The sequence below is a fragment of the Ostrea edulis genome, chromosome 1, assembly GCF_947568905.1.
Source record: "Ostrea edulis chromosome 1, xbOstEdul1.1, whole genome shotgun sequence".
Taxonomy (NCBI): domain Eukaryota; kingdom Metazoa; phylum Mollusca; class Bivalvia; order Ostreida; family Ostreidae; genus Ostrea; species Ostrea edulis.
Window position 1 is genome coordinate 86,693,175 of NC_079164.1, and position 20,503 is coordinate 86,713,677.

A 20,503-nucleotide genomic window follows, 5' to 3' on the forward strand; every position below is an offset into this window, starting at 1 on the left:
AGTAGTTTAAATTCTTTTAGGTTTTCAAACCTGTACCAATAACAAATGATTGATTTCAAAATATCATGATGTAGAGGGAATTTCTCCAATCCTGATAGTACAGCAAATTTTCTTTACTTTTCTTATGTACACCAAGAATACATTTAGAATATTTTTGATGAAGCTTCTCACAGAGAAGTGATTCTAAAAGGTTGTCTGGATCAAATGGTGATGATTTTTAATTTATTCCATGAACCTATGTATCCATAATACACATGTATATGTCAGGATAAGAGTTAAATATTAAAAGCAGACATGTGTCAAAAGGACAAAGTCCCTCATGAACCAATCTCATTAAAATTTAATCCTATGATACACTCAGCGATAGTAGATGAGCGGATTATAGGATCTAATTTTAATTAGATTGCTAAGTAAGTAATTTATTTCCAATTTTTGGCCCAGAGGATATACAAAGAATACAAAGTTCATATACATAAATCATAAAAGAGTTATATATTATCCAAAAGATAGATGAAAAATAAAATTTACAAGTTCAAGCTCATGAGCATGTAGGTAGGTGTATATGGAAATTAATTGGAGTACCTGGCTGCGTCATTCGTTTTATCGACATGATTTTCCCGGCTGTACTGTACATTCCCGGGGTAAAATGTGAGTTTATTCGCCCACTTTGAACCGGGCACCACCCCTCTTAATTACTGGACCACCACTTTGTTCTGAACCAATCAAAATGCCTTTCGGGGCCTACGGTTTGTCGATAAGATGTCTTGTATCTTTTATCTTGTAGTGATTACTCATTGATAACATAGAAGAGCAGTAGAGACAGCATTGCTTATTTATTAGCCTTGTCAATACTCCTAGATCCGCTCCTTTTTGTTTGAGTTATCATTCTTGACCACAAGGCGTCGCTGCTCTTTAACGTCACGTCTATTCTTGTGAAAAGAACCTCGTGAAAATGGCAGACACAAAGCTGTATGATATTTTAGGTGTTAATAAGAATTCTTCAGACTCGGAAATTAAGAAGGTAAAGTGCTAGAATGTTTTAGAAGTACCAAGGGATATGATGAAGATGTGTTGTGCCGATTTGATAACCTCTGTTTAAACCACGAGGTTCAAGGATTTGAAGGAAGTTATGGTTCTTGAATCCGATCCCACCGGGAACCTGTTCTAGAAAATTCATAGTATACATTTATGTGTTTCATCTCAAACACATGTTAAATTAAAACTGATGGAGCGTCAAGTTCTTATTCAGTATCAAGTTGTTACATTTTCATCATATTTTACTTGTATCTGGGTACAGAGATCCATTTTGAATGACACAAGCAAGTTTGGTAGCTTGGGGTCATGAAATACATTTAGGCCTAAAACCACAGACACTTGTTTCATAGACTTGGTAAGCTATGCTATTTAATGTTATAAAATAGCATAGCTTACCATGTCATTAAAACAAGGGTTTTTGCCTTAAATCAAAATTTTGATAGCAATGCTGTTGAATTCTTTAGAAGTCCAGTAAATGCATTTCATGAGTCAAGTAATTTAAAAGTAAATTAGTGCCTGCAACTCCTTTGTTAAACAAAAAAGCTAGTGATGAATATTGAACTTGAAGACATCGATTATCACAGGCACCTAGTGTGTATAGGTCTTTAGTACATATCCCCCCTCTTCTTCCCAGACTCGGTACTTACTTGTCCTCTTCGTGTTAGGTAACACATAGGCTTCCAACAGGGCCCGCCAACCAGCTCTGTCCTTTGCCTTTCTAACTCACCCCAACTGTATCCCAACTCTTTCATCTCCCTTTCAAGTGTCCACATCCATGTACCCTTTGGCCTTCCTGGTTTCCTCTTGCTAGCAGGTGTCCACCTCAGTGCTTTTTTTGACATGCCTGGTGTTATCCATTCTTAGTATATGTCCTGTAAATCTCCACCTTTTCTTCTTAATTTGTTGATTCCTGTTCTTTCTGCGAGTTCGATGTTTGATACTCTGTTCTTTTGATGTTCATGATCTTCCTTAGTAGCCTGCCTTCTACTCCTCTCAGTTTCCTTTCATCAATTTCCCAGTTTGTTCTCCATGTTTCTGCGCCGTATAGCAAAACTGATCTTATGTTGCTTTTATATGACAGACCCAGTAATTTATTTAAAATATTTGATTTCCCTGCTGATCACCTAGTTGTTCTGAATAGTTAGTTTTTACTTTCTGTTAGCTTTTGAGATGACCACTTGTTAGATACTAATATATGTAAAGGTGTGCAATTCATAACACGATGATGTAAACAAACGGGGCTGCCCACTACTGGTCATGAACAACTTTACCGAAGGAATTTTTGCAAATATCTAGACAAACTAATGTAGTTCTACTTCTGTCTTTCATCCAAATCCCATGACAAGTTTTGTTTCTCATATTTTGTTTATTTCACTGGACTGAGACTTATGGGACCTTCCCAAGTTGGTTCGAATCTCAGTCTGGTCTTTTGCATTTACATGAAATAACATTTTTTTGTTCAGCACACTATCGAACTAAAACCAGATCCCCAATGTTCAGGCTGTTTTTGTTTTGGCCAATTAAAATTCATTGATAGATTATCATCCTCACCCGCCCCTCAAAAAAGGGTCCACCCTGATTTTTTTTTTTTATTTTCGCAAAAGTTACTATTTCAAACAAACTTGCCAGTGACATGAGTGAATGATGAAAGTCACAGAATGTTGGTTTTATATCTTCTACCAAGGATTCTTTGAATGTTAACTTGATTAACACTTTATGTGATGCCTTTTGCCATTAAATTTTTTTTCTCGGAAAATAAAAATTAAAAAATGAAATCCTCCCACTCACTCCATATTTTTTGTGACCCCGGATGATAATCTACTAATTAAGTTGAATTGGCCTTATATGTATGTATATATGATGTTCCTATGTATTTCTTTTAGGCCTACTACAAGTTGGCTAAGGAGTATCATCCAGACAAAAACCCAGATGCTGGAGAAAAGGTATTACAAAACAATCTAGAGAATCAACTGAGTGAATGAATTATGAACAAGTACCAATTTGGGGTTTGACACTAGCGATGAACAGGTGGTTTGAGACCACCAACATATTGGAAGGTCCGACCATCTGAAGGCTTGGTCTTAAGTCTAGAATTAATGTGAGATGGAGTGATAAGCTTACCCACACAGGAAAGTAATAGATATAGGGATTGATATTTAGTCAGTTCAAATACTTACTACATTAGATTATCTTCACTAAACATGCTTACTTCCACATCTTGTTCAAGTATTTTAGGCAAGCATTAACTTCAGTAAATGCAATTCAGTAGCATTTCATCATTGGTAGTGAAGTCGTTTATCTAATATCAAAAGCAATCTGGATAAACCTCAGAGTTTAGGAATGGCTTTAAGAACAGAAACGGTGTAGAGTAATTGTTGTTTCTGTCATGTCTGATGAAATCACTTGATATTTTAGGAGTTGAGAATTATAAACATTGCAAGCAATTATGGTCTCATGTATTGTTTGTAAAGAAAAATTAAGGGGGGGGGGGGTGGATATCAGCAAACTGGAATATCAGCATTATTGATATATGATGAAATAGATTCACAAAAATTATGTATTTTTTCTTCTTATCAATTATTTCTGAAGGTCCACTTGAAATCTGGAAGGTCCACCTGGAGTTTTGAAAGGTGGTGGTGGTCCTTCAGTCTACCACTGGAAAAAAGTTAGTGTCAAACCCTGCAATACTTATCATTTCCATTAGTGGAACTCTTCAAATTAAAGGCGCGTAAAGTCGTGCTACCGGGACAACATACGTAAACATTACTTAGGCATACATAATATAAATTATGGTATCGGATACATATTATATATAACCGACTGCAAACCACAACACTGATTAAAATTCTAAAGTAAAATTTAGGAATTGATTATTCTTACAAGAAAACAGACGAACTTATTAAACTATGTGAAGGAGTGCAGGTACTAAATCTGCCAAATCTGACCGATATAAAGCATCAATCGCAAGAAGAACTGTGAAGGGAAAAACCTATATGCACATCCAACACAAGAACCTTTCTTGTAATTAATGTGATTAATATGTTTTTAAAGTTATTCTGTCAGACTATGAAGACATTCTATTTTATCATACAATTAGGACAGGTTCATATGGCATGGACTTGGTAATCGTACACGAACATCCCCCCCCCCCCCCCCCCCCCCCCCCCCCCCTCAATTTCCATATTTTAGAACAAGTTATATATTTGCCAAACTGCATTTTTAAAGACGTTTATAACACTAATTAACACAACTAATGCGTTTCCAAACTGCATTTAAGCTATTTTGAAAATTACAAAATATTGATGGATTTAGGACAGAGAACATCATTGTTTGGAATTTTTAAAATAGGTGTGGTGGAGTTTAAAAACATGTAACATTTTTAATACGATTGTGTTAGAATATTTCAAAAATGCAGTTTGAGCAATGGTTATTTTATATAAAAATACACCATGTATTTTAACTCTTAAAAAAGGGGGGGGGGGGGGGGGGGGTGGTATGACCGTTTCGTTTATGTCCCAGTAATCTCGCACTTGCTCGCGAGACTTGTGCATTTTCTTACCAATGACGCACAAGTCATCAAAGCGCGATAACTCTAACGAGCTGGTAATGAGAAGTATTAGGAAGCAACAAGTGTATATCCAATATTTCAAGGGATTGAGAATGCAAATATATTTTATTCAAAGAATTGAATGAATTTTATGTTGTCTAAATAGAATTACATTAGACACATGGAAAGCATATTTCAGGGATCAAAATTGTTTGAGGTTGTAGACCTGTAGAATATGATTTGGAATCTCACAAGGGATGTAATTAATTTCATGGTTACCTTTTTTTAAATGTACAGTTTTATGAATAAAGTAAATTGCAAAGCTTTCAGTTTCAAAATATGAATGTAAATATATCTCTGATGTGATATGCTTCTTAACATAAACTTTTTTTGCTTGTTATAGTTCAAGGAAATTAGTTTTGCCTATGAGGTTCTGTCAAACCCAGAGAAGAAAGAGACATATGACAGATATGGTTTACAAGGCATTAAAGAGGGTGGTGGTGGTGGACCAGGTTAGTAAAGAGCTTATGTTGGTAAACTAAACCCAACAACTCACCCAGTATACACTTTAGAAAGTTAGCATAAATTCATAAATTACTAGAGAGGATAGGAAACCAATAACATCAAGGAAGTCCAATTTTGTTGTGAATTACTGAAATGTGTGTTTGTTTTATAGGAGGATTCCCAGGTGATATTTTTGGTGACCTGTTTGGAGGGATCTTTGGAGGGGGAGGAGGGCCGTTTGGGATGGGGGGAATGGGTGGTCGACGAGGAAGACGTAGAGGAGAAGACACCCATCATCCACTCAGGTAAATGTTCAGGAAGGCCGGAAATAAATTTGTTTGGTGTTGGTGACTGATCGACTAGAATTTGTGCAGTCCGAGGAAATTTTATTGATCTTATATCCTAATTTATTTTATTAGATGTATGAATCTGGAATTTTGTAACGTTTCCATTGAAATGCTTTACAATATTAATATTCAAATCATCTGTGCACTTTAAGACTCGTGTGATCTTCCTATAACCCACAGAGCTCACATTACAATAAACAAACATGCCGAATGTAAACAAAGTTTGATGGTATAACTCTCTACACAATTGTCAGATATGCTGCTCTATGGGAAAAGTCTGTCAAACGGAATATATTGATACACACCCTTACTTAGTATGATGTTCTCACTGACTTATTAGACAAAACAGGCCGCAAAGGAGATAAATAGTCAATAAATCTAAGTGTTAAAGATTAAATCAACAAATTCCACCCCAATCTACTCTAAAGTATTGAAATTACTTACAACTTTACTAATTCACGAAGTATGTAACTTCTTAAAGTTACCTCCTTCAAGTCTGTTGAACCGTGCACTAATTCTAGATCAACTTTGTGAACACTAGGGCTGAAACAATTAATCGCGGTTCACTCGAACCGCAATTCACGGCATTCGGTTCAATTTTCGGTTCAACATCTTCAAATTTCGATTCAGTTAATGTTTACATTTTTTCCGGAAATAAAGAATTCAACACGGATTTGGTTTTTTACCTTACAATTTATTACAACAAAAATGGCGGACACTAACTCGGGAACCGTGATTAAAAACCCTCCGGCAATCTAAGGTCCCCTGTATGGAAGCATTTTGGTTTTAAAGAGAACGGAACTGCGGCAGTATGTAGAATTTGTTTCACAGAAATAAATTACCAATGTTCTTGCGGGGGGGGGGGGGGGGGGGATGAAATAAAAACATGAAAGTTGTGTATTCTTTTATTGTTTATTAGAGTTTTTGACAACTATTGAATTGAATCGAAAATAATCGAATTGTGGCCTAAGAATCGAAAATTGAACCGAACCGTGAGGTACCTGAATCGTTTCAGCCCTAGTGAACACGTAAGAGCATTCAAAGTACAACTGATGCAGAATGATTCTGCCAAACAATAGAAAGCTAAGTCCACAATTACATGTAAATAATTATTGATTTGGCATTGCCAACCCACATTTGAATATTTCAAAATAGGACAGATTTTCTGAGTTGTTTTTTGATTAGTAGTTTCATTTATACATATATCAGAAAAGATTTAATTAAATGCAAAATCTTTGTCTGAAATAATGTATTATAAATATTTACATTTTCTTCTACAATCAGTGACATAATGCAAACACGGTATTTGAAAAATAAGGCATACGTTATTTTACACACACATATTTTTAAAAGATAACACTTTTTCTTGATGTTAAGGGGTCAACGATTTAGCCTAATATCTTTGTTTGTCTTTTTTTTTTTTTTGTATTTCCCATTGAGATATATATATATTGCATTTTTTGGGATTCCATGATGTAAAAGAAGATATAGTGTACAGACTCTTGATAAACAGTTGCAGCAGAAGTTGTGTAGATTAGGACCATTTTACTCATTACTTTGAGGTGTTATTTACATTCTTGGGTGACATTTTTGCACTTTGAATACTTTTCTTGGATTAAGCAAGCTTTTAAATAAAACAAGCAGTTGTTTTTGTCTTGGTGCACCAGCAAATATTTATGGTGCAGATGGTGTGAAGTGTGGGGGATTGACTCAAATAATGTAAGGGCTGTTCCAGAAATGATCAAATGGGGGGGTCGGGCGGCAAATGATATTTTTTTGTGTGGGTGGTCGTATTTTTTCATATTTTATTTGGTCCGTGGTTGGACTGTTAAAAAAATATTTATTATGGGTAGTGGGTAGTTTCTATTGTTTTATTTTGTGCCATGTGGGTGTTGAGTTTTCAGAATATTTTTATTGTCGCTCTTGTCGTGTTGGTTACAAAACGTCGGAGGGAAAATTGAAAACGTGCTTTCGAAATCGGAAATCGGAAGTAACATAGAACTATTCGAGTTGTCGCTCTTTGCAGCGGATAACTTTCCATTACGGCACTCTTCAAATTAGAGGCGCGTTTAGTAGGGTCCCTTTGGATGTGATGGTGGCGAACTCTGTTCTGTAGATTATTACAGTTTACAGTGCATCGATTTTGGGAATATTTTGAAACCAATAGGTATTCCGTTTTCTAATAAAAATAGGCAAACCTTAGTTGATTTATACGAGGGTACCGATGCATTATATTTATCAGTCAGTGTGATGGTGATATAGAGGCCTCAGCTCAGCTCCTATTCTCTTTAGAGAAGTCGAAAGGCATAGCCTTCATCGACTTCTCTTCACAAGCATTCATATTTTGATTCTGGAAAACGTGTAAATGTCAGAGTCGGTGACGGTTTATGCTTCGACCGACGTTTCGACTCCGATGTGCCTGGATTTACGCAATAGACAACTTGTTTTCAAACATTTAACAGCAATGTGCAAAACCGGCACAAGGAAATCAAAACTTTCTTGCTTTTAATCCATTTCTGCATGCCCCTGTCCCGGGTTTAAATCACAACTCTGAATACGTCAGCCTGCTTTTCTCTTAACTGGTCCCCTATTGTGACAGCTCCCAAGACCAGTTAACGTAAACCCGGGACAGGGGACATATTGAAAATGGATTAAAAGCAAGTAAGTTTTGATTTCTTTGCGACAGTTTTGTGCATTACTGTTAAATGTTTGAAAACAAGTTGTCTGTTGCGTAAATCCAGGCTCATCTGAGTCGAAACGTTGGTCAAAGCATAAACCGACTCCGGCATTTACACGTTTTCCAGAATCAAAATATGAATGCTTGCGAAGAGAAGTCAATGAAGGTTATGCCTTTCGACTTCTCTAAAGAGAATACTCAGCTCCGGGCGCAGGCTCCATTAGAAGACGAACGATTCGTGGAAAAACATATCCATACCCATTTCATGATAATAGCATCGTTTGGACTCCCAATCTTTCCAACATTCCCGCCATAGATGCCTTTGATTGTTGATGTGACATCGTTTCTTCAGAACTACTGTGATACAATGTCGCACAGGCATTGCCGCGTCATTGACTAGAATGTTTGTCCCGAAAACCTCGCGAGATTTGTACCGTTTTCATTTTTAAAAAAATTTTTGTGGTGGGTCTGGTTAGTTGTTTTTTTTTAATTAGATGGGTCATTGTAAAATGAGTTTATCAATTTGATGGGTCATGGGGTAATTTTTTTTATGGGTGCTTGGTATATACAAAAGGTGCCTCCCGACCCCCCCATGTATTTATTTCTGGAATAGCCCTAAACAAGTTAACTAAAGTTATTAATGAATGAAAGAGTAATATTGGTGAAGATCATTGAAAGAAAAGAGAGGTATTTCGTTGTGACCAAAAATAACTTTTTCTTGCATTATTTTTTAATGATGTGTTTGTATTCTGCCCTGAACTATTCTAAGATCTTTCCCACTGAAACTTTTAACATTTTAAAAGATTTATATGAATAGGAAAGGAGTCCATTTTCTTCTGGCAAAGTTTGAAATTTTCTTTAATCTGAAAAAAATTCTAAGCAAAAACATTAATGCAAAGAAAACAACACATTTATTTAATTTTTTTTACCTCAGAGTTTTGTTTAGGGCTAATTTTCTTGTATTGTCCCACCACCTCCAGTGAAAAAATATTTCCTACCTTCCGAGTACCGACCCAGCAGTTTCAAGTGTGGGTTGTCAATGCCAAACCAACAATTACTCAAGGCCTGATTGAATCCACACCTATTTCTTGTTTTGTTGCATATGAAATGATTCTATTAATTATGGAACTGGTTTTCACAAGATCCTCATTTACAGGAATAGTATCGAGTTACAGGAATTTATTATTTGTTACTACTCAGTGTTAATTGATTTTGAATGTACAGTGTATATGAAAGTTTTACATTATACTTCAGTTTTCGATGTTGTCATTTTAGGGTATCACTGGAAGACCTATACAATGGAAAGACAGCTAAATTACAGCTTAGTAAAACGATTATCTGTTCCAAATGTAAAGGGTAAGCTCTCAGTATAACTGATGCAACTGCAAGCATTTGTAAGGGCAGACTGAGTTCATACAAACTATGAAAAGTGCTTCAGTTTTGACCCAGTCCTTGAAAATGCTTATTAAATACCTGTAGCTTAAAGACATTAAAGATTGTTTAAATTTGCATTTTAAGTGCTGGAATTCTTTTTCATGGTGGTTGAAATTTTATCGTTTTCAAATATAAAAGCAAAATTTAAGAAAATAAAAACCATGGATTTATGCAAGTATATACAATAATCTCATGCTTCTGTACAACAATTCTGTACACATTAACTTATTAATATTGGAAATACACCTATAAGGAAAATCTACGTACATGTATTTTCTTGCATGGTAATAAATTTTTGGAGTTTCAAATTTGACTCTGAAGTCATGACTGACTCAAAAGCTGTATACAGGGAAAGATTTGCTCGAGTTTCATTTCACGTCCTGCAAGTGTAAGAAAACAAAATAGCATGGGCCGAATATAACCCTGTATATAGTACTACTGCCAGAAATTATTTCTTGCCACACAACTCGCGTTAATATTGGTTTAATCAGCAGCAAATCTGCAAGAGTGATAGTTTAAATAGCAAAGTAACAATATGAAGTGTATACCAATATGAAGAAGTTAAATAGAATTATTCAATTCGTTTTATATGTTTAAAATCAATACATGTATATAGCATTTTTTATGCAGAACGTCTATCACCTTAGCTGAGCTTTTCTGATCACTTTTTGTCCAGTGTCTGTAAGCTTTTATTATTTTTTACTTCACCAGAACCACAGGGCTTAATTCAGCCAAACTTGCCACCAAGCATGCATGGGTTAAGGGGATTGTTCAAATGAAGTGCTGCACCCTTTTTTGATGTGGAGATAATAAAGACTTGTAAAAATTTTGTGGCATCTTTTAAAAACATTCTCAAGAACCACTTGACCAATTTCAATCAAACTTGGCACAGATCATCCTTGGGTAAAGGGGATTCAGATTTGTTGAAATAAAGAGCCATGCTCTCTCCAAAAGGGAGATAGTCATGAAAGGGCAAACATAGAATGGGGTCATTTAAAAATTTTCTCAAGAATCACTTGGCCAGAAAAGTTGAAATTTATGTGAAAGCTTCCTAATGATGTAAGTTTTTAAGTCATGGTCCCAAGAGTAGGGTGTGGCAAAAATGGGGATCAAAGTTTTACATGGGAATATATGGGAAAACTTTAAGTTGGGACCAAAATACGAATTGATGAATTCTTTAATTTTGTTTAATTTATTGGGAAGGTGCGATGTTAAAAATATTTGACATTAATAGGTTAAGTTTTTTGTATTCAGTGGGTACATTGTTTTGCAGAGCTGGAGGTAAAGTTGGAGCAATGCAGAAATGTCGGACATGTAATGGCCGTGGTGTCAAGATCACAATGAGACAACTGGGACCAGGGATGGTACAACAGATGCAGTCTGTCTGTCCAGATTGTCATGGAGAGGGTAGGCTATTTTAGTAAATTAATGTTGTGTGTGTCTGTCACAGAGAGAGTAGGGTACTGGTGTAGTACAGTAGATGTAGTAGGAGCTATTCTCTGTACGTGTACTTGTCTGTCTGCCTAGACTGTCGTACAGAGGGTAGAGTAATTTGCTAGCATGATTGTGTTTATATTTATCCAATGCAAATTATATATGATATATTGATATGTACTTAACATTTCACTTAGATGTACTTGTGTATATGCTCTCATTTGTCAATTCCTTTTGCAGGTGAAATAATAAATGAAAAGGATCGGTGTAAAGAATGTAAGGGAAAGAAAGTGACAAATGAAACCAAAATCTTGGAGGTCCATGTGGATAAGGGAATGAAGGACGGCCAGAAAATCACTTTCAGAGGCGAGGGGGATCAATTGGTAAAGCATTTGAGTATCTCATATTATGTAATGTAGACCTCCATAGGGCACCATCATGACGATACTACATGTTATAGCAAGTGCATTTAGCTCTAAAGATTAAAACAAAATAAATTTGAATCTTCACATATGTCCAATGAATTTTCAATGTTAATCCTACCGAAAATCCTTTCCATTGCGAGATGGGATATGGTAACAAGACTTGTGTGTTATCAATACTGAGCTTGTAAACTCTACAGACCAGATATTTTGCTCAATTGATTTCACGGTAGCATTGTTATCAGAAGAGGAAGAACCCTGTAAATTTTAGGGTAAAAAAGACCGGTCAAGGTCATTATGGGACTTCGTAGAACAAGTTTGTAGACATTCTCCTAGCCATATCCTTTGCTCGATTGATTTGATACTTCACATGTACATGTAGCTTTGTTATCAAGAGAAAAAAAACCTATTGATCATTGGATCATATAGTCAAGATCACTGTGGGACTTTTATACAAAAAGCTTGTAGACACTCATTGCGAGGGGGTATGCCCTGCCTTGCGGAACTCTGTTAATGTTAATCTTGCAAGGTCACATTTTACCGATGCGATTTTGAACTTACATGTATGTGGATTGTCTCAATTTAATCCTGGTCTTGTAATCCTCTGCACAATACAGAATTTTGTACTTATTGGAAATGAGAAACCTAATGTATAATGAAATGTATTGTCTATCATGTATTGTCAAACATGGCCGGAACAAGATGGTAGTCTAGATATGACATCACTGTCTATGTTTTGACGTCAAAATACAAATGATGCTGTGGCAAATCTAAGTATTAAAGAAGACTGCGCATGGGTACAGGAAATTGGCAATGTTTGTTTGGAGATGTACAGCTGTAAGGTTGACATAAAAAAAACTTGATCAGCCTAGTCAGTGTTTTGAATGAAATCGTTATCGATTAAAAAACAAAATGGGAGAGGAAGGGTGTGTAAAATATAGTTGACATTGAATCGACAATTATTTACAAGATACGAATGCTGAAACATTTAATCAGTGGATTATTGAAGATTAGGTTTCTGTATAATGAGATATTGTTAGAATTTGCTCTCTGAAATGTACTCATTGCTACATGAGGATTTTTACATAGCATTTAAGGATATTGCCACTTTAATTAATGAAGAATTTTTATTCAAATGTTATCTTCCATACCCTTGGACAATTTTTTGTTGATTTTTATCTTTATCTCATTGACAGAAGCTATGTTACATGTAGTTTCACCTATAGAACTATATTTGCAGATGACTCTAAAGAATGGGGCATTTATCCTTTGTTATAATATCTATAGGTTACACTTCATAGAGATGAGCAACCTAATCTTCAGTAAACTATTCTTTAAAAGCGATTTTTTAATGCTTTTGTTTTAGGATGAATCACCATTTTCTATTGTGTAACACATGATACTATGTCTTGATATCTAATCCTTATTTTTGACAGCCGGATATAGAACCAGGTGATGTGATCATTATCCTACAGCTAAAGGAGCATGAACTTTTCACACGCAATGACAATGACTTATACTGTACATATAACCTTTCACTGACTGAGGCTTTGTGTGGTTTCCAATTCACATTAAAACACTTGGATGCGAGGGACCTAGTTATCAAGAGCCCGCCAGGTGTTGTTGTTAGTCCAGGTAAGTTTTTATTTCATGATTGGTCATTACATACTAATTTTTACGACGGATTACTCCATTTACCTGATAAAGATAGATGGCTGGTGTGATCAGTCAACAGGGGATGCTTACTCCTTGGCACCTGATCCCATTCCAAGTTTTGGTTTACCCTACCCTATAATTTTGTATTCTTTATAAGAATTATCAGGTTCATCACTGTTTTTTTTCAACATTGGTGATAACTGATTGATGACTTCCTTAATAAGTTATCAAGCTTCTGTTGTTTAGATTTTCTATTTTTCATGATTACTTAATTGTAAATGATTTTATTTCAATTGTTCTACATTTTCCCTCTAAGAATGTGTTGCAATCATCAGTTCAATGTGATATAATTTTCAGGTCAATTAAATGTGTAATGTTGTACAATTAATTGCAGGGTCAATACGATGTGTCATGGGGGAGGGAATGCCCTTCTATAGAAACCCTTTTGAGAAGGGGAACCTTATGGTGAGGTTTGACATAACCTTTCCACCCCAGAACTTTGCCCCTCCAGAAGATTTACAGGTTAGTTACTAATTGTTCCTGAATTTCTTCCATTTTTATTAGCTCACCTGAGCTAAAAGCTCAAGTGAGCTTTTCTGATCACCCATTCAGGGGTCGAAATTAACTTTTTCTACCACAGGCTACTTTTAGCCTGTAGGTAAAAAATCCACAGGCTAAAATGAAAACCTACAAGCTAAAATTAAAATAATGAAGCAGTGCTCTTTTTTCATGTTTTTTTTTAATCAACGATTTCCCCCATCATTACTGAGCCTAGTGGGTCAACAGGCATCGTTTGGACAGGACACTAAGCTAAGTTACGTAAGTCATATGGTGCAATGTTTAGGTCTCTTGACTATCGCACCTCTAATCCACAACCTGTTTACCGCAGGTCTAGATCCAGTCTTTCAATTTCATGCCACATCAGGGTACGTTGTTACTAATGATTTTTCAAAGCGAATCCCGGACTCGTGGTTTTATAAGCAGCACAATCACGAGCCCCATGTACTTTTTTGATAATCGTCTACGCGGTGAGCAGTGCACTCGTGTCATCACTACAACCCGACCTCCATATGACAATATAAAATTAATTTAGATAGGACATTCTCACGATTCTGATACAAATGACTACCGGAAGACTTGGTAAAACATAGACTCCGATTTTTTTATTTTTTTTTTTTTTTTTTTTTTTTTAGATAAATGAATAACAAAAACTTCCTACTTGGAATTCAATTTAATCACACCTATATGTGAACAGGACTCGTGACACATTATTTTTTTTTTCATCATAATGCGATGTCCGACCTCTTAAGCATTTGTTTGACTCCGAGTATCTTAAAAAAATCATGAAAGAAAAATCCGGATAGAAACGGTTATTGAAATCGGTCATTCTTGTAAGCGTTTGTGTGATTCAGAGTGCAAGTTTAAGAAAAGCGAATAGCGCATCACCGTATAAAACGGATACGGTACGATCATAGTTTGTAAATCACCACTCGCTAAGATTTTCGAGCGTCCACTATTTTTACTCGCTATTTTTCAAATGTACTCGCATTTTGCGAGTATTTCTCGCTAATTTCGAGCCCTGCCCATTGTCCAGAGTCCATCCGTCTATAAACTTTACATATCATGACCTCTTCTGCAAAGCAACTTGGCCATTTTCAATCAAACTTAAAACTGAGCATCCCTGGGGATTCAAATCTTGAATACTTGAAGATAGAATGAACGATTTAGAGAGTAAGGGTGCAGGTTTTCTTTTCCCCACCCCCTACTTACTAATGCTAGGCATATACACCTGTATTTTATTGTGTTTAGAGTGTTTGTGGAGTTTAACTTGCGTTAAATCCAGTAAAAATGCACGTTGGCCCAATTTTGCAATCCTAACTAAACTAAAAAAGGATTTTTGTGGTTAGAAATGGTAATTGAAGAAAATAGAAAATATATTTACTTTATAACAACCCCCCCCCCCTCCGAACCCCCCAGACAGGCTACATATGGCATGAATCTTCAAAATTATGGGGGTACAAATTGCCAGTCATGTTTATTGAGTTATCTCCCTTTGGTTGCAATGCGTGTTGATGATGGTAATAAAATTTGTATAAGCTAAACATCAATTGATAGGCAAAAAATAATAGTTATCAAGTCTTTTTATTTGCATTTTCAACATATCAGATAAATAGGGCTTGTAAGCAAAAGCATACACTGTCCAAATATTGACATTGTTGATTTAATATTGTCGTGTATCATTTTCGATGATCATCTCAAATTTATGTTTCATTTATCGATCATAGATTTATAAAAGTTTTCAAAATGATTTGGATATGTACACTGTATTATATTCCTCTGTAAAAATCTACCATTTATAAATGTTTTACAAGGACACATCCATTTTGCAAATGAAAAACTCATCATTTGATGCATGAATTACGCTTGTCTAAGACCTAAAACAACCAATTACCCTATGGCCACATTTATCGAACAAAGTAAATCCAAAATTTATTTGTGCAATGTGCATTTCTTTACCATGTCTGAATTTTTAATTTGTTTGATTGATGTGGCCAAAGTGAAATTGGGATTCAAAGTTGCAAAATTGATAATTTTTAATGAAGAAAGAGCAAATATCATGTCTTATGACATGTTCTACATAGTTATGACGTCACAGAATTAACATTTTGATATGCATACATTTACTACGATCTATATTGACAATTATTAGTGCAATATTTGTTAAGTTTCAGTTAATTTTCCAATAAAATGCATGCCGATTTTGACCTTCTGTGACTCTAGCTCTTTACAGGGAAACATCTTTAAAAATCCTCATTCCAGCAACAGCATAGTCCTGATTAGTTATATTAATACAAAAGTATCTGATCTATGAAAGCGTGACCAGTAAAGCGTCTCTAATCCCCTAACAGACCTGGAAATTTACATGGTGACTGCCTGGGACAGTCAAGGTGTGAATGATTGATTATCATGAGAATCACTATTGAATAATTAGAGGTTTAATACGTAATACCGAGTCCCGGAATCTTGGGACAACGTAATAAAGAGATCTATTTTATATAGGTTTGTTAAGAAATGGTTTTGTGCTTTGAAATTCCAATGTAATATGCGGAGTAACGTAATAAAGGGGGAACGTTAGAACAGGGTTCCACTGTACCTATAGGTTTCGTCAAAATTAGTTCAATTGTAATAGAAACATGGGAGTAAAATGGCTGAAATATTGCCATAACAGCGTAAAACCACAAACAATCAATAAATAGAAACATTATCTCCATTGATTCTGATTACAATCATTTTAAGAAGCTTACATATTTTATTATCCCCTAAAGTATTTAAGGTCGAGCTTTCATATTTTGTATTTGATGGCAAGACCTTTCATTTCATACTATTGTCTTTGGCCTTGTAACCTTGACCTTACCCAGATCAGCAAGATCATGTTAGTCATATTGGTATTGCGGCATCCCCATGTTGTGTGAAGTTCGGTTATGTTGTGACCCTTTGGTGATAGGTTGGGGTCACATTATGGGATCAAAATTTTTCTTGAAAATAACGATTGAAAACAAAATCTTTGAAAAATCATAACAGCAGGGCCAAGTTGACTCAAATGAGCAATGTGGCCCATGGGCCTCTTGTTGGACTAGTACTTCAAAATGAAATGTATGTCTGTGTTTAGAACTATGTATATCAATAAAAAAAGTTATTACCAGTTAAACAGGAGTTAATATTCTTGACAGAAACTAGAGAAGTTACTACCACAAAGACCAAAGATAGATATTCCATCAGGTGAAGATGTGGAGGAGGTCAATCTTGTGGAGTTTGAGGAGTCCCGTGGTCATGGCTCTCGGAGGGAAGCTTATGATGATGATGAAGATGATGATCATCACGGACATGGACCTCGGGTTCAGTGTGCACATCAATAACGACAAGACACTTTAGGAGAACTTTTTTAACCTTCTGTACCGGGGGGAAAGTTTTTATCCGTTCCTGAACAATTAGGTGTTGCTTTTTCATAAATCTGTGAATATTTTATTACAACTTGATTATTTACCCACACTTATGATAAGCAGTGAAAGATGTTTTTGGCATGTCCTAAGCCTAAAGGATTTTCCAGAATATTTGGATGTGCTTTGATTATTCATACCAAATTGAGTGTTTTGGAAAACCCTTCTTTCCAGTTTTTGTTTTAGGGTTTTCTCCTGTGATATACAGCTGAGTTACTTCCCCTGCTGTCTATTTAATATGACTATATATTTAGTATATGTAATAATTGTTGTATTGAGTTTTGTCATGTGAGCATTGTTTTAGCATGGTAGGCACTGGTTTTTTTTTGGTACATTGAACTCAGTCATTATCATGTTAGTTTGTATTATATGATCATAAGTGAAATTAATTTATGTACAAGTGTACCTGCACATTTTTTACCCCTCAGGTTGGGTAAATTGGCTGCCAGACAATGCTATTTTATACATTTACTGAGTATCCTAACGTGATTTTTCTACTCTTCCCAGGCTGAATTATAAGATAATTCTGCGTCACATGAAATGAGATTACATGTGCATTGTTATAGTGTCCTAGTGATTTGTAAACATCTGTGGATATGGGTTTTAATGTTGGAGCATATCAAATTACAAATGGATACACATAATGAAAGTGAAAGTATTTATATGCACAAAAGGAACTAGATATATTCTATGGGGAACAAAGACCTACTAGCATTTTATCACCAATTCTTTTCAGAATTTCCATCATAAATACATCTACTATCCCAAAAAAAATCATTCCTTAAAACAGAAATCTTTTTCTTTTGTATTTGTTGGGCAAACCATCACAACTGATCTGACCATTTTCTCCCAATCTGTTGGCATGGAAAATGAAAAACAATTTATCCAGAGTTGTGAAACATGGTATTAATTGAAAATTTTAATAATATTCCATAGTATGATAAGGATGTTGCATTATATTCCAGCTTCAATTTTTATAAATGAATCCTAGAAAAGGACCTGTGCATTTTGTGTCATGATATATTCTAATTGTCCAATGTAAATAAATTCTTCTGCTGGACACTTATGAACAAGTGTTTTATTTTTCAGTTTTGGTTTTTTCTTTTCCAAGTGATATTCATATGAACAAATGATCCGTGCACAATGTGGATATATGGTTTATTAATGTAGATCAGCCCAGGTCTCGGAGCTATGTCCAAACCTTTATACCTTAGTAGCAGTATAAGAAGTATACCAGCAGTCGAAATCTGCTTGTCATACCTGGTTACTGTAGGGTTATAAGACAGTAAGGTCTATATCATGACACGGTGAGCATGTACTGTATGTAGTATGGAAGGCATGAGATTTTGACCTTGTATGTGGTCATGCATTTAAACAACAATATGTCAAAGTCTATACACTGTCTGTGTGGACTTTGTAGAACAAATAAAACAATCTTAACAGATTCTAATTTTCTTCTATTGTAATTAAGGAAAATGAAGTGAACTAGTTGGTATTTAGACATGGAATTTATAATCATAGTTTGCCTCAAATTCTTGTAGAAGTGTTGCAGTGTTAAAGACCCCAGCTGTGTGTATATTTAAGGAGAAGGTAGTATTGCATATATCAACAGGTTTGTTACCTGATTTCACCAGAAAACAGATTTTATGAAGTTGTCTCTAACACTGCAACAGTTATGAGGTTAACTAGGACTACAAATTCCACACCATGTGCTGCATTAAAAACAACAGTTGGAGATGGAGACTAATTTGTGTTGCCCATTATAAATTAATCTCTATGAGAACTTGAAAACAGCTTTGACACAATGGGCTGGCAGTAGAGAAACTGCTTTGAGATGGATTTTGGGGACAAGGGGTCAGGTCTAGAAAATCTATTGATTTGGTATACAGTTTGAGTTCAGTCTATGCACCATTTGTAGGTCTGGTTCAGACTGATTTTTGGATTGCTTAATAGGGGTCAGATGGATGTTGAGGTGAATAATAGTAATTGTTTCCACTAACATCCCAAGACAAAAATCTGTTGGACGGGTAGGAAATTATATTTTTTAAAGACACGAAGCTGCAGAACTGTAGCTTTCTGAAAAAATATTGGGACAGATCACAGAGTTTCTCCAAAATGTGTGGATTCCCTGTCCCAATTTGAATTTTGTAATTGTTTTTCACTTGTTTTAAGTTTTAGAGATTGGCTTATGCTGGAATGATAAAAGCACAAGGTAAGAAACAAAAATTGAAAACAAACCGGAGGTCCTGGCTTCAGGGCACATTTCGAAGTAAATGCAGTATTACCTATTACTAAAGAAATTTTTGTGAGCGCCATGTCTGGGGGATGTCGTACTGAAAGTCTCTTCAACCCATCTCGTGTATTTTATTATACTGGTAGAAGGCCTGAGCTTTAAAAAGCGTGCAACCATTACTTAAATTGAAATGTTTCAGTAGGTTAGCACGTCGACTGCTGAACTGTGGATCATGGGATTGAATTTTTCTAAGATTGCATTTTTTGACTAAATAAAGTAAAGAAGTAGGTACAGTTTCTAAAGTCATTTGGCCCGAAATATCGATGATTCTACTTGGAGCTCAAACCCTGGCATTCAAATAAGGAATGGATTAGCAAACCCAAAATCCGCTCAGTTTGATCAGCAAAATGATTTATTTCATATGACGAGAACTAGAAGTTTGCATAAAATTGCAAAAATGCCATTTTCAATGAAAATATCCACAAATTCAGGTGGTTTTCTTTTCAGAAAACATACAGCGCATGCATCGAGCAAATTCATATTCAAGTATGTTTTTCATCTTAAAATAATACACTATATCATTTTTATTTTGCTCGACAATGCACACATCTTTTCCTGAGCAATAATCTGTATGACATTTGACAGTTTTCAGGCTTATTTTGAAAAAAAAGGTGGGAAATGTCTTATTCATGATGTCATAATGCTATCCAATTAGAAATATCATTCTGATTTTGTTGACATAGTATACCGGGTATATATTTTACTTTTTTAAAACGCTTATTAAGGTTAATTCCAGACACATTTTATAGAGAGAAAATTTTTGGGCCTTTTTATGTATACATTTCATACCAATGTTCTTTGAAAGTTTTCAATTTCAAAATGTTGTACATATATCCTCCACTTTTCATGCATGCATCCATATCAAATTTCTATGGTGTAGCAAATACCTCCTAAGTATATCCATCTCACATCAATGGGGGACATGTCAAACTTGTTTGTCTTAATTTATATTGATCATGTTTATATTATAAGTTACATTTTCAATGTTTTTGTCTTTGATACCTCTTTACACATTGTATTTAATGATGGCCATTTCCTCATGAATGCATTGCAGTTGTTAATAATTAATGCCTATATGAATCTTAAATAATAATAATAAAATTTTGTAAAGCGTAAAATCCATATTGCTCTAAACGCTATTTGAGTAAAAATAAAA

The 20,503-nt window shown here is 35.1% G+C and overlaps 1 protein-coding gene across 1 annotated transcript; it reads left to right on the top strand.

Annotated features, from left to right (window-relative positions):
* Positions 1 to 894: 894 nt before the first annotated feature.
* Positions 895 to 18,499, top strand: LOC125676948 (dnaJ homolog subfamily A member 2-like). The gene is made up of 10 exons (XM_048914828.2): positions 895 to 1,021; positions 2,919 to 2,978; positions 4,986 to 5,094; positions 5,259 to 5,391; positions 9,386 to 9,466; positions 10,818 to 10,951; positions 11,219 to 11,361; positions 12,837 to 13,035; positions 13,451 to 13,578; positions 16,788 to 18,499. The coding sequence occupies exons 1-10, from the start codon at positions 953 to 955 to the stop codon at positions 16,971 to 16,973; spliced, it is 1,242 nt and encodes a 413-aa protein (XP_048770785.2). The 5' UTR covers positions 895 to 952; the 3' UTR covers positions 16,974 to 18,499.
* The last annotated feature ends 2,004 nt before the right edge of the window (positions 18,500 to 20,503 follow it).